The sequence below is a fragment of the Serinus canaria genome, chromosome 4, assembly GCF_022539315.1.
Source record: "Serinus canaria isolate serCan28SL12 chromosome 4, serCan2020, whole genome shotgun sequence".
In the NCBI taxonomy this organism is placed as follows: domain Eukaryota; kingdom Metazoa; phylum Chordata; class Aves; order Passeriformes; family Fringillidae; genus Serinus; species Serinus canaria.
In genome coordinates, this window is record NC_066317.1 from 43,724,543 (window position 1) to 43,749,641 (window position 25,099).

At 40.8% G+C, this 25,099-nt stretch overlaps 1 protein-coding gene across 8 annotated transcripts in view; it reads left to right on the top strand.

Moving 5' to 3' along the window:
- The window catches only part of DLC1 (DLC1 Rho GTPase activating protein), a 217,037-nt gene extending 192,164 nt beyond the window's left edge, over window positions 1-24,873 (top strand). For 7 of the 8 annotated variants that reach the window (XM_018926404.3, XM_030238971.2, XM_018926415.3 and 4 more), the window contains 12 exons: window positions 2,593-2,674; window positions 9,524-9,587; window positions 12,357-13,783; window positions 14,866-15,042; window positions 16,966-17,125; window positions 17,364-17,562; window positions 19,505-19,718; window positions 20,123-20,237; window positions 21,142-21,363; window positions 21,821-22,038; window positions 22,200-22,373; window positions 22,903-24,873. In XM_018926404.3, the coding sequence (XP_018781949.1) occupies window positions 2,593-2,674; window positions 9,524-9,587; window positions 12,357-13,783; window positions 14,866-15,042; window positions 16,966-17,125; window positions 17,364-17,562; window positions 19,505-19,718; window positions 20,123-20,237; window positions 21,142-21,363; window positions 21,821-22,038; window positions 22,200-22,373; window positions 22,903-23,023 (3,173 nt within the window). In that variant the 3' untranslated portion in view covers window positions 23,024-24,873. Of the gene's footprint in view, window positions 1-2,592; window positions 2,675-9,523; window positions 9,588-12,356; window positions 13,784-14,865; window positions 15,043-16,965; window positions 17,126-17,363; window positions 17,563-19,504; window positions 19,719-20,122; window positions 20,238-21,141; window positions 21,364-21,820; window positions 22,039-22,199; window positions 22,374-22,902 lie in introns of those variants that run through there. The other variant, XR_007777444.1, reaches the window with a different exon arrangement.
- The last annotated feature ends 226 nt before the right edge of the window (window positions 24,874-25,099 follow it).

Here is a 25,099-nt window from a genome sequence, read left to right on the forward strand (position 1 = left end):
GTTGCAGGCTTACTATGAGGGGAAAAAGAACATACAAGTTGTGGTTGTGCAGATGCTCCTCAGAGGAGTGTCTGCCTCCTGCAGTCACTTGTCCTTCTCTGGGATGGATTCATTTTGTGTGTCTGCTTTTACAAGGTTTTGCTCAATGAGAACTTTTCTTCATTGCCTCTCCAGCCTACTTGAAACCTGCAGGTTTGGCATACAGTTCTTACACTCTGATGCAGAGTAGCATATAGAAGTTTGTTTTAAAGTGTGACATGCTTTTTATATATCTATATTATTGTTCAAAATTTGCCCCCACACTACTTAAAATTACTTTCATTGCAGTGAAATTATTATGTACTCTTTACTGCCTCTTCATTTTTAAAAAGCAAACTCCAGCTGCTGCTTGTAAGAACGAGCATAGAAAGTTCATTATTACAGTGAATAACTGCTGAAAATTACAGCAAATGCTGAGCTGACCTTCTTGAAAAATGATCTTATTTAGCTTTGATTTGCAGCTGCATTTGCAATATGAGATGATAATAGCACTTTCAAAAGCTGCACTTGGCAAAACTTTTCTTTGCCTGTTCAGAAATTAAATTTCCTTTTATTTTTTCTTTTTTTCTTTCCTTCTTTTTTTTCTATGCTAATGGAGATGCCAAGATTTTCTTGGGAGATGGAGCTGAACTGTACTTCCAGTCTTTGTTACAACTGAGACAAAACTCTCAGCTGAAACTCTCAGGGCTTGTGGGTTTCTTATAATAGTGAGACATAAATCCCCTAATGAATTACTTGCATTCAGAAAACATGTCCTACCTGTGTAGGACCATTGCTCTACCGAGAGATTCTAAACTCACATGAAGTTTCTGTTGTAACAGCCTGTCCTGCCTAACATCAAAAGGACCACAGAGGTGAGAGAGAAGCAGTGAGAGCAAGGCCAGTCATACCCATTGAAAAGACAGCTGTCCTTACTGAAAAACAATATACCATTGTCCTTTGCAAGCCCCCCTGGCAGCAGCAACAACAAAGCCAGCAATAGCATAGATTAGGCTTTTAAAAAAGGATCTTATGCAGACTATCAGCTTCTTTCAAGCCACCTCTCTCACTTAAGTTCTCACATGTTTTCTTGTAGACATTTTAAGATATGACTTTCCCAGTGGAAAAACTTACATCAGCACTGCTGAAAAATACAGGCTGAATGTGCTCACTCTCTTGACTTGCGCTTTCTACTTAAAGCAGTGAAGGGGAGGCCTGTGAATCAACTGGGTATAGTGCAAGAGTTCTGAGAAGTTGCCTACATGGAGTGTTCCCATGCAGTGTAGATTTAGTGTGGGAGATTAATCAGGGAACCTTTGCCATTTGCTATGCTAAAATGGCAATTTTCTGTAGAAAATACAGAATTTCTAGCATTTTGCAGAATATGTCATAATTTGTATTCCTCACTGTTGTGGAAGCTGTGGATACCCTGTCCCTGAAAGTGTTCAAAGCAAGGTTGGGTGGGTCTTAGAGAAACCTGGTCTAGTGGAAGGTGTCCCTCTCCATAGCAGGGGGCTTGGAACTAGATGTACTTTAAGGTCCTTCCAACCCAAACCATTCTATGATGCTATGAAAATGAGGACATAGAATGCATTTCTGTTGCTATAGAAAATTAATTAATTTCATGAAATCATAGAGTTCATTTTCTGTTAGTATAAAAAATACCTTTATAGAAATTAATATCAGTCTTAATTCTTTTCCTCATTTCTTAATTCTTTTCCTCATTTCAGTTAGTTCTTCCCAGTCTATAGAAATTTAAAAGTTCATAGACAATCACTTGGATCAGAAAAATTGTGTGCAACTGCAGCAGTCTGCTCAGTGATTGACCTTGTATTTCTGTTCACCCTGAAGAACCAGCAGCTTTGGGTGGGAGTTTTAACTGTGCAAGGAATGCCAGATCAGGACCTGTATGACAGTCAGGAATCTGTGGAGTACAGTAAATGATATATATGTGTTTGCTGCTTCAGAGCTGTAGTAAATTTTCAGCTCTCTGCCAACATTGTTTCCTCCCCCTCACTCTCCCAGTTGTTTACCTAAATAATCTCCTAAGGAAAGGAGGCAGTGTGGTGTCCAGGCAGCTTGGCTTGCTTTCGTTTCAAGCCATATCTCATTAATTAAACAGTGTCAAATTGCTTGATTAGTAGCTAAGGAGAGTCAAGGCTTCTTTTTTCATTCTTTCGCAGAGTTTTGGCATTTACTGGCCTTTTTTATTTAATATGAGATATTAGTATTTTGATGGAGATTGCATATTTATTTTAAATAAATCTAGCCTTAATTGTTTACTTTTCTTATGTCTGAAAGGGAAGCTTGCATTTGCCTTTTTCCATCTCCCATTGTTTCATCTCTGCTTTATTAATTTTTCCTCTATTCTGTGTATGAACTCTCAGTTATCAAGGCTGCATGTCAAAACTTTGTAGATGAAAAGGAAGCACCTCTGGCAGTTGAGGTGATAGCATGTGTTTACCTAAGCACCGATCACTGACATCTTGATGAGCTCAGCTGCAGGCAGCTGGTTGTTTGAAATCACTGGGAGTAAGCCTCACTTTGATTTTTGATCTGTTTCTTTTCCTGCAGATCTCCTTTTTCCAATTGACATTGCTCTAGTCAAGCGAGAGCATGACTTTCTGGACAGAGATGCTATTGAGGCGTTATGCAGGTAGGTGAATAAAAATCACACTGCATTTTGAAACAAAACCCTTCCTGTGTAATAGAAAGTACCTGGGAAAAGCACAACCAAAAAAAGCACACAAAAGTATGTGGTTTTCATTGAAATACTTTATTGGGTTAAGTAATGTTTGGAGATTTTATTTAAAAGAAAGCTGGGAGAAGAGTGACAGGAATCTTTGGGAAAGGGATTTCATGGGTGTATTTTTTTTATTATTCCCCTTTGTTTGCTTTCTTTCCTAATTCCCAAGTTAAGCCTGTGAAAGCAGAACTGTGCTGGCTATAGCCATCAGCACCTACAACTGCAGCACCAATTCCCACACAGGAACTGGGTTTTGGAAGCAGTATCAGCAAAGCAATGCCTTGCACTCCATCACTCTCCTTTCTTACCTTGGTGGACAGCTGTGTATACAAACAAAATGCTGTGTGTATAAACAAAGTGCTCTATGTACAAACCCTCATGCTGGCCTCAGTGCATTGCCCTGTAACGTGGGTATGGCTGAAAGGGATAATGTAAGGGAATCTATTAGTTTATCACTGCTCCAAAGGCAGTTCTGCCCTCAGCCACATGCTCACATTAACTCATCTTTGTTGTTTATGGGCTCCTTGCACAAACCAGTTCAACTGGCTCACCCCACAGAAAGGGTCTTGATAGTCCTTTTCTGGGTTAGTAAATTAAATCTGTGAAAAAACATAATGAAATTCACAGTAGGTGTGAAGAGTGGGGCAGGACCCCACAGCCAGCTGCAGAAGGAGGAGAGGGGATATGTAGAGAAAAAGAGGGAGCAAGACTTGTTAGTGTGTGGCAGGGTGTTTTTTACAGAACTACAGCCTCAGCATTACCAGTTTGGTCATAAAAGCAATCACAATGGCCCCATCTGACATCATCTAACATTAATCCATCCATCTGTTACCTCCTCTAGTGCTGAGTTCACAATCTTAAATGGCAAAAGAAAAAAAACTTCTCATATCTCCTCTTACCTAGAAATAAGTGCAGTTTTATGGTTCTGTCCTTCAGTATGGCAGCTTTCCAAACTGCCTGCAAAATGAATGCTTTTGGATACTGCATGCATGGTGTGTGCAACTCTAAATGTCAGTAATTCTAATGAATTACAAAACCCTTTTAAGAACAGCTTTAAGTTTATAGTGTTCTAATGCCATCACTGCCATACTTGGAAGGGAAAGAGAGGGACTGGAATTTAAAGTTCTTCAGAAATATTTACAGCATTTCCAAACTAAGAAAACAGATTTGTTGTCCAGTCATTAGGAAGGGAGAAATTTCATTAATGTTGAATTTATGCAAGATGTGCCTTACTCAAATGTGGAACACCTATTCCATCAGTATTTAAATATGATGCATTTGTCTACCTATTTGTGTGCTCTGGAACTTGTGAAGTCATTGGACAGAAAGTACAGCAATGCAAATAAATGCTGATTCCCAGAAGCATGGTCTTACCTCGCCAGGAAAACAAAATTCAGTCAGGCCAGCATGTTTTGCTTTTGGTGCTCTCCTCCAAGAATACTTTTTAACCTGGGATTAATTAATTATATAGGGGAAAAGACGTAGTGGATTGTTTCTCACTGATGAAAAAAGCACCGTGCGCTCCGTATCTCCATGAGACAAAGATTTCAAAGGTTGAGCTGGATCATTCTGAAGCCTGTGGCTTATACATCAGAACTATCTTTTACAAAATAACTTTAAAACTGACACTGAAGTATATCCAGAATCATTCAGATCCCACCTCAAAATAAAATTGAAGTAATTCAGTTAACTATCTCAGATGTCTGGATCTGGCCTTTTAGCGTGTGTGTTAGCCAAAAGCAGAACATTGTCACAACATTTCCACCTTTCGGTTTTTTTTTTTTCCACACCTCAGTGTTTAATTTTGCAAAGCTCATTAAAAACTGTGGAGAAGCACATAGTTTGGAATGCTGCCTTTCTGCCTGCAGTCTGGGTTTATTTTGACTCATGCCACAGTCCGTGTGTAAACAGTAAAGGGGTTTACTCAGTAAAGGCTTTCAGCAGTTTCACAACTGTAAGTCTATCGCTGTTCCTTGACTGAAAATCAGAATACTTTGGGGGTTATTTGCTCTTTCAGCACAGAGCTAAGTGAACATTGTACACAGTGGATGGTAACAAAATAGTAAGAGGTCTGTGCTGAGATTCTGCTTTTCTGTGTAACAGCCATTGTTTCCCAGAAGTTCTAATTACCTTGTTCTGATAACTGTATGTGAAACAATTGTTTCAAAAACACTGTAGAAATCACAGTGGCAGGGATTTCTTCTTTAAGTTTGAAGCATTTTAAATAATAGCTTTATATCTGAACAGCATTGTTAATTATTATTTAATAATCTTATTAATGTCAGCAGGAAAATTCAGTTAACTTTAGCCCACCCCATTATGTTTTTTAAGGAAAATTTCCAAGTGAAAATTGGGTTGAGACTTGAACTACAGAAATAGTATATGACACTCAGTAAGAGATGGCTATGAAATGTCATTTAGTGAGCTTACCATGAAATGTAGGGTTAAAAATGTAAGAGTGATGACTGTATTTTAATTTTCTTGGATGCTTTCTTTAGTGACTGTGCAAACCAATGCTGGCCTTGGTTTTATAAAACATTATGTAGATTAATGACTGGGAATTTATCTCCAGTGGATAACTGGATGCATCATGTGCTGATGAAACTAAGTACTGAAACATGCTTGTCCTAGAGGTTGTTGCTAAGTACAAAATACATAGCAAGCCATGATGGAAATCCTTTTAAATCTCCTTATGCATGGCTAGGAATCTGTTTCACTATATATGCAAGAGGTTTCTTAAATCTTTTATCATCAGGACTTCTCATCCAAGAAATTGCTTGCAATGCATTCACTGTATCATTTGGTCTATGGAGAGTTGACCTCCTTTGCAGAAGAACATGCAGGCAAAGCCCAGGAACCAAAGCACAGGCTGTCCACTGAGACACGAAGGCCCTTGTGTGACAGTTGCACATATAATGGAGCTGGACTTTGCTCTATAATCAGAATTATGAATTTAAGTCCATCAAGAAAATATTTTAAACTTTAAAGCTAGAACACACAGTTCCTCAAATTCAAAGTCGTAATTTATTATGCATAAATCCAGTATTCTGCATTGCTACTATTTTATTTGGGTGTATGGGGTGAGAACTTCTGTTAATGAGAAAATAATTAATTGCCTGGTGTTACACCCAACATAGAACTGACTAGTACCTAGTTTAAAAAAAGACTTCACATCATAAACCCACATTTTAAATTAGAAGTTAGCTGTTCACACTACAGTTTTTCATAGTGAGTGTCTTGTTCAGGCTGCCTCTCTTTAGAGAAGTTCAAGCTGAACTAGTTTGGTCATTTCTAAGACTAATATAAATGCATCATTTGCTCATTTCTGAGGGAAGCTCCAGTGCCCCATGTTTTGGGTGCAGCAGGTTCAGGCTGCCTAATGGCCACTCAGGGCTGATACAGACTGACTTGGGGTCTAGGATGGAGAGGCAGGTCCTGCTGATTGGTCACCTTCAGGAGGAAGGGGTTTGCAGAGCTGGGGTGAAAGAGAATGAGAACTGAGGCAGGAGTCCATGGAGAGTGAGGAAAAGTGATGTCTTGGAGGTAGAATGCTCCATGGGAGTAAGATAGCATCTGAATGGGAAGGTGTATTGAGAGGGCTGACTCAAAGACATTTCTCTAAATGATGGGAAAGAATATTACCTTGTCACCCAGTCATCTAGAGAGGGGCCAGGGTAGGAGGCATAGTTGGAGTGGAGACTGAGCCAGCCAGGCGGTGAAAGTGGCTGTAACTGCTGTCTGCAGCAATCCTGCCCCATCCCTCCATCTCCCATCTGGGCTTCAGGAAGGTGTCACTGAGACAGGTTTGGGCAGAGCAAGACACACCTAAAGAATGAGGCAGGTCTGCTGACTGTCAGTAAGGAAATGATAAGTGAACTTATACCTGGGAGTGGAGTTAACAAAGGAGAAGGTCCAGACTCTGAAGAGGAAACTGTGGTTTATTAACTAGCATCAATTTGATCAGAAGATCTGTAGAAAATGGATATGTGCTTAGAGGTTAAAAAAGTGCAAAGCATGTGTGAAGGTTATTTACAGTTGTATGGGTAAATCTCATATTGACAAAACAAACTGTAAGCTTAGATTTTAAGACACAGTCATGTGTTTGGAAGGCAATTTTGCATATTGTACTGTATTTTCAGTGGTGTGTAGTTCAAGGACCTTGGCACTTATGAATTTGAGCAGAAGTTGAAGCAGGATGTGTGATGTGCGTAATGGAAGTTGCAGACCTGATGCAATTGCTGCAGAGCATTTAAATTTTAAAAAGGAAACTGGTTTTGAGATGCATCCATGTCAAATATGTAACAGAGACTTTATTTGCTTCACTGCTATTGAATTTAACCTCACTCATTGGAGGTTACTTTATCTTTTTGTGAGGTGTGTGCCAGGAATTTTTTTTCTAAATACCCTCTGTGAAAATAAGGGTCTTTTCTCTACCCTTTTCCACCTATTTCAGGGGTTTTAGTTGAGTAGGAGAGAAGTCTGGGGTTGTAATCTTTGTGAAATCAGAGATTGTCTTTATTAGTGGTCAGACAGGCTGGAGCTAGATAAAGCCTGATCCAGGGATTCAGTGGTGACTTCTCTCTGCATAAGTCAAAGGTTGCAGCACTGTGAAATTTGTAAATTATTACACAATATAGAGCTGAAACCAGTTTAATATTTCCTGGTCTTGAAATCCAGGACCTTGAGAGGAGAATGTGTTTATAGCAGAGAGGGAAGCAGCTTTCTGATTCTTGTGTGGCCTCTTGAAAAAAACCAAACAGTTTTGTGTCTAGCATGTAGATGGGACATTCACCCTTCACCCGGACCATAAATACAATTCCTCTGAAATCACTGGACTTGTGCATGTACCCACCAGCTGCAGCCTGCAGGACTGAGCCTTTTGCCTTCCAAATTCAGAGCGAAGATGAAATCTGGATAAAAAAGAGAGATCTGGATAACTTTTCTAACCTGCCACTGCCCTGCTATTTGACCCATGGCAATTCTTCCTGTTTCTCTTCTTCTCTGCTGTGTTGTGGCTGGGTCTAATTATAGATCAAACTGCCTTTTCTTTTTAGCTCCATGACCTGCAGAGAAAGCATCAGTAGCAGCTTTCCCATTTTCTTTGATGGCTTCAGGATCAAGCCCTGTGTAAATACCATCTGCAACCAATCCTGTGCATAAAAGGCAAGGGAAAAGAGAAGAAACTAGTAATTCTCTCTGTACACATATTTTCTACATCCAAGTACAAATTTCATGAATCTGAGAAAATTAATTTGAAGCAATAGGGCATGTCAGCATTTCTTTTCTTTTTTAGTTTTTCAAAACTGTAGATACAGGCTCTTCTTTGCACTTTGCTGAAGTGAATTTGTATGTGAAAATTACACAACTTCCTTTGGAATTAATTAGGCTTTTTAAAGCTCAGCTTTGCTTCTGTTGAATTTGGGCTGTGGTCCAGTTTAATGAAAGGGGCAGCCCTACTCCTGTGCCTCCTCCCTGCGCAGACTACTCTACATGCAGCTCAGGGTACTGGCCCAGGGGAAATTCAACTCCAAGAAATATTGAAAGATTGGTTTTCAGCACAGTTAGTCTCCTCCTCCAACCCACAGTACAGCCTCATGAGCAGAAGTATTGACACCGGACTAAACTATCACTTACATGAAGCTGCTGCTTCAGTTTTTCTGCTTTCTGCATTGTGCCCAGCCTGGTTCTTCCTTTTGCCTTGCCATAGCACTGGCAGTTCTCTAACCACACCTTACCAGCACAGATTTTAGTCGAACCATGTCCTTGGAACAGGTCTTGGGAAGGTGGAGAAGGGCAGGAGACCATGGCAGCCTGCACTTAGCTGAGCCTAACCTGCCTTGGAGCTGTGTCACGAATAGCTCCAGCTTTTGCTGTGTTTTAAGTTGCTTGTGCTCAGTCCTGCACTCTGAGTGACTGGGGAAGAGAGGAGAAGAAAGATAATTTTTTTGTTGTTTTAGGGATACCTACCAGATGACCAGATTAGCTCACTGAGGAATAGAGGAATGCTAATATGTATTCATACAGTATTTCAAGATACATATTCAGACTGCTGTCACATTTTACAGAGAGGCTGGTTAACTATTGCTGCTGCAGCAATTTGTTTTTGTTTAAATTTTAGTCCTTCCAAAAAATATTTTTATATATGAAAGAAACTTTCAGTTTAGGAAGCAGAAATTGGGTCAGTGTTCTGGTTGAGGTTTTTTTTGAACTGACAAGTGGTCTTGTCCCAGGACTATATTGAAAATAATCATTGTCCAAAAGCAAAATAGGCATCTAGTAAGTGAAAAATAAGCTTTCATCTGGGAAGTTTCAGCTTATAAAGTACAATTTTAAAGCAGCATGCTTTTTTTAATATAGGCACATGTTTACAGTGTTAAACTGGAAGACTTTTCTGTTATTTTTAGTCTGTCAAGGTTGAGTGTTTCAGGGTTCAGATGTCTGCTATGTAGAACAAATGTAATGATTACAATTTGTAGGATGTGATGTACTTCTCAATTTAGTCCAAGTTTCCATTAACTTCTCTTTGCTTTGGTTCAGGTAATTGTAAAAAGTAGTCCTCCTTCTCTCCCTCTGAAGTTAGAGTACAGCCAATGTAATGGGTTAATAGTTAAGTAAATTAGGGCTCTAATTGAAACTCTGCTTGTGGCTATTTGTATGCAGAGCAGTTTGGGGACAGCCTTCACAAAAGCTTTGAACTGGAATAGCCTATGTCAAAACACTGGAGTATTCTCTTAATATGGTTTCCTTTGCTCTTTGCAGGCGCTTAAATACTTTAAACAAATGTGCAGTGATGAAGCTAGAAATTAGTCCCCACAGGAAAAGGGTAAGTTCATTTAATTCTTATGTTACAGCATTATGTGTTAAAAAAACTGAAAAAAAAGAAAACATCTAGCAGATTGTTTAGCTTTGGTTTAGGATTACACCTGAGTAGAACCTGGCAAGGACACAGCAAAAAAGTAAAAAATCGCTTACATCTCTTTTTGTGTTCTCACTAAGTGAAAAGTGCAAGGCTTGGCAGTGGGTAAGGATTGTCTAGCAAACTTTTCCCTGTGATCCTGCTTCCAGCGTGAAAGGCACTGGACTTCTCTGCCAGTGAGGTTGTTGGTATTGATGCCTATTGCCTGCCTCAGGCAGGATTTTATAGAGTAGGCTTGATGGCCACAGTGAGCTGACCTTAATGTTAGACCATCGTCTTGGACATCATCTTCAGTTTTGGTTCTCTGCCATCACACTGGAATTGTATTATTTTACTGTGATGTAGATAGGGTCAGTTAGACTGTGCTTGGCCTGCAAAGGAGAGAATTAGGCACATTGGTCCTTTCCAGTATGCTTTCAGAATACAACAACTACCTTTTCAGAAAGTTTACATGTTTCCAGGGAGCTCAGCAGGAATCAAAAGTGTTTCATGAATCTTCAGGATTCCTGTGGAGCAGGGTGAGAAATAAGAGAGCATCTACTGTAATTTTAGTAAAGTAGTACCAACTTGTTAATAAAGAACCACTCAATAGCTGTCTTAAAACTATGTGTGTGTCCTAGGAGGGATCAGTAATTGATACCATCCCCTGGGATATGACAACTGCAGATAAAGATGACTGAGTTAAAGCAATACAATGCTGCCCTACCCCTAACAAGAATGCATACAAATGCTCTGAGGTTGTTTACCAGGAATTAATCCCCTCTTTCCCTATCTGTTTGAGGTATGTTGGAAAGAGCATCCAAGCTCCAGAAGATAACACTCTGAGGCAGCATATGTAGGAACTCCTTAAAAGTAGGGGTAGACAGCTGGATTGCCATTTATGACCACCAGAAGGTTTCTCATCGTTTTTCCTGAACCTTGTTAACAGTGGAATGATCAGTGTTGATATTAGAGGGCAGACCAGACCTGACTTGAGGTCCAAACCTCAGATCTTCCAGAGTCTGGATGTTAGCTTTTGTTTCAGTCCTTCCTGAATTTCATTTACCTCCCATGTTCTGGCAGATGGACTTGGGGCCTATTCCCTTTTGTTATTGATGTCAGTAAAATCAATACTTAGCTTTTAAAGCTTTTTAACACTAGGGAAGAATTCTGCTGACAGAAACATGTTTCTTTATGTTTCCATGGACTTCTTTGCAAATAAAAATTACTTCTCATTTTTTTTTCTTCTAATCAATCTCATTCACGCCCAAACCATCATTATTATCCACTGGCAGATTCAGATTACTTTTTTCCTGCATAAAACTTTAATAAGTAAACCAGAATTCTTGGGTTTTCATCTGAGTCGTGGACAAAAGTAGTTTTCAGTAGTTGGGAGGCAGAGGAAATGGTGCTTGCTCTGTGTCTCATGTGTGTTTGGTCAGAATAAATAAATACAGTATTTCACTTCTTTTCCTGAGCCGATGAACTGTCCTATAAAAAGAAAAAAGTAAAAGTAGGAGATTATCAGGATCTGAAGTATGCATACATAAACTACTTGAAATAAGAATAATTTACTTGTTTTTCAAAGAATGAATGTTTGTAGTCTTGGCACACAAATAGTTACAGTTTGGGGCATGCATATGTGTTTGTTTTTAAATTAAAGCAAGTTAAATAAATGAAGTGAAATTCATAGAACTGGGTTGCAATTAGTGTTTCTTACTCTAAACACCAAAGATTATTTTGTGGTTTCATGGTGTTATATTAAAATCTCTTCGTTGGTTTTACTCCTCCAACATGAATCTTTCCATATATTTGGAAGACCAAATAGGTCAAGATCGTTCCCTTTTCAGTATTTAGATGAAAAGATTGTAGGCGTAATTGATGTATGTGTAATTGTACTCTAAGCATTACTCATACATCAGACATGTTATTTACAATTTACTTACGTGCTACACTGTCAGTGAGCTCTTGCTGCTCACTATCTACAAGTGTTAAAGTTTGCCTGAAGCTAGTCTGAAGTAGAGAATTCACAGAACATTCTTAAAATGTTAGCTGCTAGCCTGTGGGAGGAAGAGTGGACCAGGTAAGAGCCTGGAGCCATCACACTCTAGCAGTGCAGGAGCTTCTTTTGCTGTCTCATTAGTCACAGTGAGGAAGCTGTTCAGAGTTCCCAAATGGGTAAGGAATTAAGCCACTAAAATTCAGAATGTATGAGAAACATCTCGTAATTGCAAAGAGGAGTATAAACATATAGCCACTATCAACAGAGTGTAGCTTTGGAGAGAGTCCAGAGGGACCCCAACCCCTGACTGACTCCAGTTTAAAATGTTATGCATGCCAGGAATTTCCATTGATGTGAGGGCTGTCCACTGTGACCAATTAATTAAGTCTATGGATACTAGTGGTTTTTTAAAATAGAACAATTTAAAGTAGATTGTACTGTTTGTTTATTTTATGAACGGTATATCTTTTGCATTTAAAAACAGTTGAAATATATTGCCTGTACCATGTTATCTTTTCCCATGACAGGCTTTATGGCCTAATCTTCCTCTCCCTGAATTAAAAGACTGTTTTCACTTTAAATTCAGTGAGGACAAGGTCGTGCTTAAAGCAGTTTAGGGGAAATTGTATTTAAATACAACCACCTTTGCTGTTTGAGAAGTTTGCAAGCAATAATTTCAGGGTTCTTCTTTGCAGAGTGAAGATTCAGATGAAGATGAACCTTGTGCAATAAGTGGTAAGTGGACTTTTCAGAGGGACAGCAAGAGGTGGTCGAGACTTGAAGAGTTTGATGTCTTCCCTCCAAAACCGGACTTGAACATCCCGTCCCCAGAAGCTGCTCACCTGACGAACGCAGCAAGCCGGGAGAGCGTGCTCACAGACCTCAGTGAACGCCAGGAGGTGGCTTCTATTCTGAGCATCAGCAGCACCAGCAGCCACCAGCCAACCCTGCAGAGCGAGGCGTCTACCACCAGGACAAACTCGGTAGTGAGCGTCTGTTCGTCGAGCAATTTTGTAGCCAACGATGACTCATTCAGCAGCCTGCCCTCACCCAGGGAATTGAATAGCTTCAGCTTCAACACAAAGGCCAACGAGAAGAATGCCAAGTCCAAAACAAAGAGCCTGCTGAAGAGAATGGAGAGTCTTAAAATCAAGAGTTCTCACCATGGCAAGAGCAAAGCTCCTTCAAAGCTTGGCCTGATTATTAGCGGGCCAATCCTGCAGGAGGGCATGGATGAAGATAAACTGAAACAACTGAACTGCGTGGAGATTTCCACCCTCAACGGCAATCACATCAACTTCCCTATGGTACGAAAGAGGAGCGTCTCCAATTCCACCCAGACCAGCAGCAGCAGTAGTCAGTCTGAGACGAGCAGTGCTGTCAGCACGCCCAGTCCTGTCACACGAACACGCAGCCTCAGTGCCTACAATAAAAGGGTGGGCATGTACCTGGAAGGCTTTGACCCCTTCAATCAGTCAACGTTCAGCGACGTGATGGAGCAGAACTTCAAGAACCGGGGCAGTTTTGCAGAAGACACCGTGTTTTTTATTCCTGAGGATCATAAGCCTGGCACTTTTCCCAAAGCGCTCTCCAATGGCAACTTCTCCCCTACAGAAAACAGCACCTCTGTGAACTGGAGGACAGGGAGTTTCCATGGACACGGCCACCTCACCCTGCAGAGGGAGAACAGTGGCGACAGCTCCAAAGAGCTGGGCATGGGAAAAAGGCGCAACTCCTCCAGTTCAATGAGCAGCCGCCTGAGTATTTACGACAATGTGCCAGGTTCGATCCTGTATTCCAGTACAAGCGACCTGGCCGACCTCGAAAATGAAGATATATTCCCAGAACTAGACGACATCCTATACCATGTCAAAGGGATGCAGAGAATAGTGAACCAGTGGTCAGAGAAGTTCTCAGATGAAGGGGATTCTGACTCAGCACTCGACTCCATCTCCCCATGTCCTTCCTCTCCAAAGCAGATTCACCTGGATGTAGATAATGATCGAAGAACACCAAGCGACCTCGACAGTACAGGGAATTCACTGAATGAAACGGAAGAGCCCACAGGGATCCAGGACAGGAGAGACTCTGGGGTTGGTGCATCGCTGACACGTTCCAGCAGGTGAGACCACAAGCATTAGCACTTGGGCTGGCCTGGGGATATCCCCTCCAGCCCAAGCAGCTCTATAGTAGCTGCACCGCACTTACTTAAGGTGCAGTAGAAGCTGTGGCTGTTCAAGCACACGTGTGCTGTTCCATTGTCTCCCAAAACCATTATGGGCAAGAGAAATGTTTGGGCAAGACTTTGTGGTTCCTACATTTCACAGCTGCAGGTTCAGCCTGAGTTGTCATTGGAAAAGCAATGTTAGCACAGTTTTGGGGCACAATAATTCTTCAAACTGAAATGATGCATGGGAGGGAAGGGCCATCAAGTAGGATTAAACGCTTTTTAAGTTGGCTAGGCGAACCAAGAACAAGTATGTTCTGGTTTGTGTCAGTGTGTATTAAAAGCTTTGACTTTTAGACTGTTTCAAAAAACTGCATTTTTCAGTAGCAGGCTGTTTCTAATAGCATGCTGGGGTACTAAATCTGTGGGGAAAACAAGGCTTGATTACTTTCTCTTGATCACTGTAACGCAGTGGGAGACTGGGAGAGTTCCAGTGGCCTCCACATTCTGCTGAGAGTTTTACCATGACTCTATTTTGTACTGTGAGTAAAGCAAGGATTTTAGTTCTTTCTAGCTTTGTTTCCAGTTTTCTTTTAAAAGTAATGCAAATCATTTAGTCATCTACAGCTGTTTGTATAAACTTATTGGGACTTATAGAAGCACAGAGTTCCCATTTGATATGTCTTAAAAATTCATGCCATTTTTTCTTAGTGGAGGTTTTTGATTCCCACTGCCCTAATACTGAAAGGACTTTGGGAGAAGGGTGTTGGAGCCCTTGGAGGATATCTGCTAGGACAAGGTTGTGTAGCTAGCAGTGAGCTGTAGGTCAGCTCAGAGTGCACATTCCCATGTGAAGCACCTGCCCATGCTGCATCACGCCAGGTGAGGCAGAGACGCCGCTGGCTGATGCCTGAGAAATCTCAGAAGAATGCAGCCGCCAAGGGCAGGGATCTCAGCAGTGCATTCGCGGTAATTCCTGCACGTGCCTTGCAGAGACATTTCAGTAACCTGCACTTTGTCTTGCATCTTCTCCACAGGCACAAGCTAAGGTGGCACAGCTTCCAGAGTTCCCACCGGCCCAGCCTCAGCTCAGCATCATTGCAGATCAATTGCCAGTCCGTAGCACAGATGAACCTGCTGCAGAAGTACTCTCTCCTGAAGCTGACTGCTCTCCTGGAGAAGTACACACCTTCCAACAAGCATGGTTTCAGCTGGTAAGGACACAGTGCTGTGTATAGAGAGCCCAACAATGCGAGCATGACAGTTGTGCCTGTCCCAGGCAAGGTTTGGAAAGATGTAATGCATCCGTCCAATCCCTCTTTTTCCATATTTGCATTTCTTCCTGTAGCCTGTGCTGACAGTGGTTTACGGTTTCTAAGATGGGGCTAAAATCACCAACCCTTTACGTAAGTGTAATTGTATTAGGCTTCAGAGATGTCTTTATGGGGACATGTGAGAAAACCAAAGCAGTGAAGTACAGACAGCTTTCAGAAGAGGAGCATGTTCAGTATCTGTAGCAAAAGAAGGACCACTTGTGTATTTGAGGCAGTTAGCAAGCAGTGGCACAAATTGCAACCAATCTTAGTAGGCTTACATTTCCTCAGTTATTCTTAAATATTTGCATTATTTCCTTTTCATTATTATGTGATTAAATTTCTCTTGATTCTAGTGTCTAGTGGTAATAGCCAAAATTTTGTTTTCCCTTTCCAAGGCACTATAAATCAATTAGCAAAAGAGATGGAGAGAAGAAGAAAGGTTGGGAGAGCCATGGAGTTTTTTGTAGGCAGCAATTTCTGGTGTGGCCAAATGTTTGTAACCCAGTTGAATTTTTTTTTTTTTTTTTTTTTTTTTGTCAGAAGAATGAAATAGAAAGCTCTTTTATTATTGTATCTGCAGTACAGCCTGTGTAACCTTCAGGATGCAAAGGACGTAAATAAATTTTTTCTTGTCCCTACCACAGGCCAGCCTCCTCCCTTCCCCAGGAGTCATAGAGAGTATTTAGCTTCGGCATCAAAGTACCTCCTGTTCAAAGGCTGTTATTATGTCAGTCTTTCTAAATACAGAAGTTGTTTGTTCTGAAAGACAGAAATAAGTATTGACCAGTTATCCCTGCATGCTTCAGATTCTCAGTGGAGATCGCAATGTGTTTTTTCACATTCCATTGGCATGTTTTCTGACAAAGCAAGTATTATTCATACATGTATCAATAATGCCCTAAACTTAACTATATGGCAATACAAATTGGGCTGTTTTACTGCGTAACAGATTAGTCAGCTGTAAATCCAATGTACTGTTTTTATAGCTGTACTGTAGGTTGAAATGCTAAATGTCCCCCTGTTTTCAGTGCTACTGTGTCCTATTAGTTGTTACACTGGACATTAGCTTTTCTCTCTGTTTAGGAAAATGACCTTAATATTTTCACATTTTAGTGCTTTTTTTTTTTTCTTCCCTTTATAAAACCAATACTCTGGGGGACACAGGGGTAAATCATTCTTTTGTGTTTAGTAACTTTTTCCTTGGAGTCATAAGCAGATGGAAAGGCCTCTCAATGAAACTGGAGTGGGAGGTGGGGGTAACAAAAGTCACTGGCTGACAAGGAGGGGGGTCCCTCAAAGGGGTTGTTTATAGAGCTGAAGTTTTTAGCTGACAAACTCAAATGTATTACATCAGTTTCCTGCTGTTCTGCACACTGGTGGGTGGTGGACCCAGTTTGAGGACTTTGCAGAACAAGTAGTTGACATACAAAAGCTCATTGTTCAAATGCCCATCTTTCCTGAAACCTAAAGAAGCAGTGTTATAAGGGGTCACTGACCGCAAGATTTATTTTGACTCTTTTGCAATTCAATCCGGCCCCTGCAGTTTTACCCTGTAGCTTGCGTCCTCCTAATATTGATGGAGTAGCACCACATTAATACTGAGAGGCAGCATACTGCCCCAAATGTCAAGCCTTTCTCTTAGAGAAACTCTTGTTTTCTTTCCTCTCACCCTTTCCAGCCCTGAGTGGATTAACTAATTTATACTGTCATGTTACTAAAAGTGTTTCACTTATTTTCACTTACTTTCTGAATTAATGGAAATACAGACGATAAATAATCAACAGAGGTTTAATTTAATGTGTCATTCCCTTTGTTAAATAGGGCAGTACCAAAGTTTATGAAAAGAATAAAGGTGCCAGATTATAAAGACCGAAATGTGTTTGGAGTACCCCTGCAAGTGAATGTGCAGCGCACGGGGCAGCCTCTTCCCCAGAGCATTCAGCAAGCCATGAGGTACCTACGCAACCACTGTCTGGATCAGGTGTGTTTTGTTATTCTCTTATTCCCCATGCACCACCCAAAGCCCAGCTTTCCATTCCTTTTTATTGTTCCTGCATCAGACTGAAAAAAGTAGATTCAACACAGGACAAAATAGATAATTAATGCGTGGAAAGCTTTCCACAAAATTAGAGCCCATATGTAAGAAGCTAAAGAGCATGCTTACATTTCAGATTTTCTAGATTCCTTACAAATGTATTTACTTTTATATGTGTATTTAGGTTGGACTGTTTAGGAAATCGGGAGTGAAATCAAGAATTCAGGCTTTGCGTCAGATGAATGAGAGTTCCGCAGACAGCGTCAACTACGAAGGCCAGTCTGCCTATGATGTAGCAGACATGTTAAAGCAATTCTTCCGTGACCTCCCTGAGCCTCTCATGACCAACAAGCTCTCCGAGACCTTCTTACAGATATACCAGTGTGAGTAGTGAGATTCTGCAGCAGATAACAAGCGGTCATTTGTGTAGCAAGGGTGGAACTTGGTAACAATGCTGTCCTGGGTGCTACACGGCGTTCCTTATGTCGGTGGGTCTTTGCCCTTCTCCAGTAACTTACAGTTCAGGCCACCTCTAAGGAATGGTGGCCTGAACTGTAAGTTACTGGAGTTTTTGTATTGTAGTTTTATAAAAATTTATAGTATAAGTTCTTTTAATTTCACCTTTCTCTCTAGTTCAGGAACAAATATAAATCCTTCATCGCCTGCTTTAAATTTTCTTCTCTTCTTTGAGCATACTTGATATTATGGTTTGAAAAAAAGCCACATCTAATGTGGCTTAAGTAGACGAGCAGAACAAACACTGTATGAGCAGGGTTTGGGGCTTTTGAGGGGATTGGCAAAGCTACCAAAAATTTTTAACTTCTTATAGTTGATTTTTTGCTATCCTTCCCCTCAGCTGTTTAAAAACAACCTTTAAGTGGTAAGCTTTTCTGTTACTGACTTTTAGCTACTTTGCAGATAAGTACCATTAAGTTTTCAGAGTAAATCACATAAAAAATGCAGTTTATCAATGCTTGTGAAAAGAAATAAATACAAAAAAGTTACAGGAATTTCTGTCACAGCTCCATAGGTGGAGATGATGTTTTAAAATATCGTCCAGACCATTTTTTTCAGTGCAAGCATTTTTGTGTGTGTGTTTGGATTCCCGAACATGTTTATGGAGAAAATTAATCAGACCCTCCATTTCCATGCATATTAAACAGCAGCTCAGTGGGTTTAGAGCCAAAAAAAGTTTGACAGAGCATTGCAGAGTTTCTGTTCCTTTCCTTTTGCAGGTGGTAGGTCTGAGGAATTCCCAGAGGTGGTCGGGAAGTATTATCTCTGTGTAAAGCAAAGAGCCGTAAAACAGCTGTAAAGTTTGCTTCCCTGCAAAGGGAAAAAATTCCCTTTGCTTTGGTGCTATGCACCAGGCTGCGCAGTGGAATGCACGTGGCTTAAATGCGCTTTGAGCTGATTGAGAGGAGAGCATGGAAAACAGTTGATTTTTTGCTTAAAACTGCTTTCTAAACTCACTGCTAGCCTTAAAAAGTTGCTGAAGCCCAAAGCAAATACCAATTAAGTATCTGGGTAGCACCATGTGTATTATGAGACATGCAGCGAGGGTGGTAGGCTGCTAATGATGATGTAAATGCTCCAGGACTCAGACTCTGATGTTGTCTTCAGAGGTGGCTTATTGGAAATCCCTTTATAAGAAGCAGATCTGGTCTGGGTTATTTCATTTTTCCTTTCAAGTTTGGAGGAGAAAGCTTTATATAAAGAGACATCAGATCTTTCCAATGGCTGTTTGTTGTTCGTAACCAAGGAGCTGTTTAATGGTATGGGGCTTCACAGCGTGGACTTGCTTTTTCCACCGCATGACTTTGAATGATCTGCTCAATAAAATAACCCTCTCTGTTCGGTAAAGCACTTTCTGGATGTTTTATGACATCACTGTTGAAAAGGTTTGCTAGCTAATTTATTTAATTTACCTATTTCAAAATGCATTCATGTTTTAAATTTCTTCGCAAGCCAAAGAACTTCTAAATTGGTGGGACTATGTTTGCTCGTTCCCTGCCTGAATCCAAGCTTCTGTCCTTTTAGTGCATCTGCAGGAGCATGTAGCTGCTGAAGCTAAATCTAAAATTAACTCTGGCCTAGGCACAGCTTCTTGCTTGCATTTCTTTTGAGGCAGGAAATAGCTGAGGGTAGTTAAAACCAGTGGGTTAAAAAACATTCCTTCATGTTTCCTACAAATGGTATGCATCCTGAAGGAAATCACTTCAAACTCGAGTCAAATATTTGAAGCTGGAGTTTGCTTTGGGATGTATTCATGCTGTGTGTGTGGAAAATCAATGGGCTGATGAGAGAATTACTAATATTGTGCAGATGTGCCAAAGGATCAGCGTCTCCAGGCTATCAAGGCTGCCATTATGCTTTTACCTGATGAGAACAGGGAGGTCCTCCAGATTCTTCTCTATTTCCTGAGTGATGTCACAGCTGCAGTGAAGGAAAACCAGATGACACCAACAAACCTGGCTGTCTGCTTAGCACCTTCCCTCTTCCACTTGAACACTCTCAAAAGAGAGAATTCTTCCCCAAGGTATGTTTTTGGGAGTGGGGCTCACTGCTGCTGGTCCCATAGCACAGCTGGCAGTGATGTGCAACAGGCACAGTCTGGGATTGATCCTGCCAGCTGTGATCACCTTGGAGAGCACCAGCTGTAGAACAGTTGTGGGATCTTAACTTTTGTTGGAGATTTGTTTAAATATAAACAAGCTCTTAAGAAGGAAAGAAAAATGTGGGTGTGGGAGGGGTTTCCAAAGAAAAGGTTGAGAAAGAGTAGCGAGAGAAGTTGGCAACACCATGCCAATGTTTGGTACCAGGCAGCCCTGCTCTTAATCACCAGCAGATGTGGGGATCGTACTGTTTTCTTCCCAAACATGTCTCTTGCTCTGCAACAAATAACTGGATTTGTGTATGTGTGTGCTCTTTTCCCCTGTGAAGGGTGATGCAAAGGAAACCAAGCCTGGGCAAACCCGATCAAAAGGACCTAAATGAAAATCTGGCTGCAACCCAAGGGCTAGCTCATATGATTGCTGAATGCAAGAAACTCTTCCAGGTAAAGCACCTGTTTACAAAACTGATGGGTGGAATATTGATTAAGATGCCTTAGATCTGCTGTATAATGAAAAGCTAGGAATGTCTCTTTCTTTTAATAACATTTAACACATGATAAATAGCATTTTAAAAACCTTTGCTTCCTGATCTCTGTGCATACATGAATTACCAGTGGTGCCAGAAGGGAGCAGAGTTGTTTTGTTGGCACTGGTGCTCTCAAGTCAGGAGGCATCTGTGGGGTTTGGCACATTTTTGCTGCATCCAAGCTGCATTTGGAATACATTTTCAAATTTTTATTGTGCAGCCATGAGGGTCTGTGGACCTCAGCTCTAATTACAAAGCAAGAAGCTATTTCCAGGAATTTCAGTGCTCATTTTGTACTTAAATTCCCGAGAGTTAGCAAGACAGGCCACAAAAGCATCCTGGAACGTAACACTGTCAAACCATAGGTTGAAGGATCTGTAGGAACCAAAGCATGCTCCCTCTAGGGCCAGTGATGGAGAACCAGACCAGTAGAGTCCTGGTTTTCCTTACTGTCATCAAATCTTTTCAGAGCCCTTAACAGAAGACGTGCCTGTCTCTTTTCTTGCAGCTGACAATGTTCCCTTCTTCCTTCAGTTTGCAGGATAAACTGTGCTGTGGGAATGAATCTAGTTGTGTAGTAAAGGGAGATACTCCACAGAATAAAATAAGACATCCCATAACAGAGAGACTAATTTGAGTTTAATCAAAGTCACAAACTTAATTTTGGCATGTCTTCATAATGAGTGCTTAACCTGGCACGTACATGTGCCGTCACTTAAAAAACTAACACACACGTCCCTGTGACTATTGAACTGCTAGACTAATGCAGTGATCTGGGGAGAGAGCTGCAAGAGGATGATTTCCCCCTTGTCACCCCTCAGATACCAGAAGAAATGAGCAGGGGTCGGAACTCGTACACGGAGCAGGACCTGCGTCCCCTCAGCCTGGAGGAGCTCCGGGGCAGCAGCAGCAACACTGAGCCCTCCGACTACCACTGCTACCTCCAGGACTGCGTGGATGACTTGCTCAAGGAGATGAAGGAGAAGTTTAAAGGCTGGGTCAGCTGCTCCACATCAGAGCAAGCAGAGCTGGCGTACAAGAAGGTATGCACCCTGCCACTCACACCACAGCCCTGGGTTTTAGCTCCCTTGTGACATAGGATGTTACAGAGGGTTCAGTACGCATCTTTGCTTTGCAGATAGATACTTGAACAAAAATCTTGATCTTGTGATGCACTTGCACACCATATATAAGCACCATATCTTTCAGCAGTAGTTTGCCACCGTACACTGATTTGTGTTCTTCTGTTTATCCAGCCCAGGAATGTTCACTGTATTGAATTTACAGGCCTTCACTCACACATGCAAAGCCTTAACGAGCTGAGTCACTGTGCAGGCAGTAAGAAAGAAATTTGTCATCCCTGATCTTGTACAGCTCAGAACTACCAGATGGAGAAGATTCTTAAAAAATGAACTTCTGTAAGATTCTTAAAAAATAAACTTTCTTGAAAAAGAAAGTGTAAGGAAGAGTAAAATTAAGGACTCTGCTGCTTTTCCCCAGGTGTGTGAAGGTCCCCCACTCCGATTATGGAAAACTACCATTGAAATCTCAGCTACACCAGAGGATGTTTTAAATCGTTTACTTAAAGAGCAGCATCTTTGGGATGAAGATCTTATAGAGTCCAAAGTAATTGAGCCTTTGGATAGCCAGACAGATATATACCAGTATGTCCAGAACAGCATGGCACCTCAGCCAGCCAGGGACTTTGTAGTCTTAAGGTAAGACATTCCTATGTTTATATCCTACACATATGGCAACCTTGCTTATTTCTTTATCATATCTATATCATAGCTATGTTGTGCCTAATTTGAATTCTTATTAGATGCTCGAGTTACTGTTTGTCAAATAAAAGATTTTTGGTTTTCTTCTTTTTTCTTAGGACTTGGAGGACAAACTTCCCCAAAGGAGCCTGTGTACTTCTAGCAACCTCAGTGGACCACGACCGGGCTCCTGTGGCAGGTGTTAGAGTCAATGTGCTCCTCTCGAGGTATCTGATTGAGCCCTGCGGGTCAGGAAAATCCAAACTTACCTACATGTGCAGAATTGATTTAAGGTAGGAAATTCCATTTTGTCCTTTTTGTAGTTGTGTAGTTCTCTTGTACAGTTTCAGTGAGGTCAGTGGAAAACTTGGACGGTTCAAAAGATGTGAGCTTGGCCAGTAATACACCCTTCCCAAAGGCAAGCACACAGGTCTTTAAGATGTCACAGAAAGTTGGCTTCAATGCACATCTGGCAGCAACAGTTTGTTGCATTAGACGTCTCCAGTATGTGCTCCACCATCCCTATTGGTATACAACCCAACCTTTCCTCTAACAGTCATATTGGATGCAAGGACATGTTAATTTTAATACTAAGCTAGTAAAGAGAACCAGGTTGTCACAAAACTTTCCATAACTTTTCCTTACTGCAGCAAACTTCTTTTTGGGCAAATCTGTATACTAGTAGGGTTGAGCTGTGCAGTGAGCAGTACTAAGGAAATTTCCGAGTCAGGCATTTAACCAGCTAGATACAGATTTGATTGTGACTAAGGAAATATGTACAAAGTCACTGGTACCATCATTTCTTTTTCCTCCACCCAACAGGGGGCACATGCCAGACTGGTACACCAAGTCTTTCGGACACTTGTGTGCATCAGAAGTTGTTAAGATACGAGACTCTTTCAGTCAGCAGAGTCCTGAGAGCAAGGAAGTAAAATCCAGGTGACTACTGAAGAGGAACAGCCATGCGCTCCCCACCTCAGCAACACAGACATTACCCAAAGCTGACACCTGCACGCTGCAGACCAGACCTGTGTTCCACCTGCAAGTCATGTCACGGAGGGATGGCAGCGTGAGAACTTGACTGTGAGCATTGCTATAGGACTGTGGCCATACCATACACTTTAAAGCTGCTTCCTGTCTGTGTAAGGTCTATAGTGTAGGCCTCGACTGGAATACATAGGAGAACTGTGCAAAAAATAAAAATCTTAGAAAAAAAAATATAATTCCTATTAGATGGTTTGAATTGCTTCTGAGAAGCAAATTTCTTTAAATGCAAAATATATTATGAAATATGGTGAAGGCTCATCATTCCCATGTGAAATACTTAGCTTTATGTACATACTCATATCATTTTATTTGTAGTGCATTGAGGGACTGGTGTATCCACTGGAATAGTTGGTACTCTTCAATGTATTCTCACTGAGATAAGCAGAGAAAGGTTTGCACAGAGATTAAAGTGTGAATGAGTGTGTTAATGGTTGAAAGGATAGAAGAAGTTGAATTTGAAATGTGTCTGGTACACTGATAGGCAGCCAGAATGGATTTTAGTATGCTGGATACAGTTCAACCTAGAATGGGACTCCCCTGTGGACCAGGAGTAGCCATCCTTCGAATGTGCTAGTTCTGCCTTTTGCTCAGCTCTAAACTTGTTGAAAACCCTAAGCAGATGTTACAATAGGCTTGCTTCAGCTACTGTCCACTCCTTATCCAGATGATCTTTTAGGAGTGATGAGCAATTCTATATCAAATTTAAGTAAATACACTTTCGAGCAACGTAGCAGCTTAGAAACGAAATGTCTGCAATGGTGAGGAGAGCCAATAACATCAGTTGTTAAAAAACAAAAATTTCCATTACTTTTACTTCTACCTGCGTTATCTATAGGTGTTTTAATGAGCTTTTATATATTTTATTGTATTCTAATGGCTCAAGAGGAAAAAAGTCAACACTGGAGTTGTGGTGCCAGGAGGTGGCAGGACTCCTGCAGAAGCAGCTGGGGTGACTTGGCTAGAGAGAGTCACAACAACTCTTTCTCTTACTCGTCCTCCATTTGCCTGTTTTCCTAAAGGCTGCATGTTAACATGAATAGAACCTGCATGTGAGCAGTTTGGGGGGGTTATATTTGGAGGCAGAAAGGAGGGTGAAGTTTTGTCTTTGGTTTTGTTGTGTTTTAAACCCTTTGGGATATTCTCCCCTTCTTGAGAATCAACTTACATGAACTGTAGGAAGTCCTGAGGTCCTCTGGAAAGATGTCTTTCTGTAGGTTTTACTGTAAAGGTAAAGATTTGCTTTCAAGGTGCAGTATTAAGTGATAAATGTATTTTGTGGCTAGAGTATGAATGAGTTGCAAGATGGAATCTTGACTGAGACTTTTTTACCATTGTCAGTATTATTTTAAGCTTTTCTGAAGAAGATTTTTTTTATAAATGGCAAATATTGTAGTACTTCCTGTAACAATGTTCCTCATGAGTAGGAAAACCTTGTATATTCTTCTACATCAAACTCTTTTGAATTTGTAAAATTGTATGTTGTACATACCATTCTATTGTAAACATGTATACTTGCCCACAGTGTACTGTCAAACATAGATTAAGCATGATAAAGATTATTTAAAATATACCTGTATTTATACCTCAGATATTCTTTTTGGGTTTTTGTACCTCAAGTATGTTTTCTATTGTAAATGTGCTTTACATGAGTATGATCTACGCGAGAGAAAGGAAAATGTTTAACTTGCTATAGATGTCTGTACAGAATATACTCAATAAGTGCACTATTAAATGTTTAAAATTGGATATTCATAATGAGTTTTATTTTATTTTGCATTGTTCTTTCCACTCTCATACCAAGAGGAGGAGGTGTTTTTCTTAATTCTGGTTCTTTACCTACTACAGCCAACAGCTGAGCCACCCCTGGCCTGTCCTAGGCTGATATTTATAGTATTGTTAAAGGCAGGCACCAAAGTTTTCTTTCTTTCTTCAAAGTTTTTGGAAGGCAGGACATGACAATGACAGATAGCTG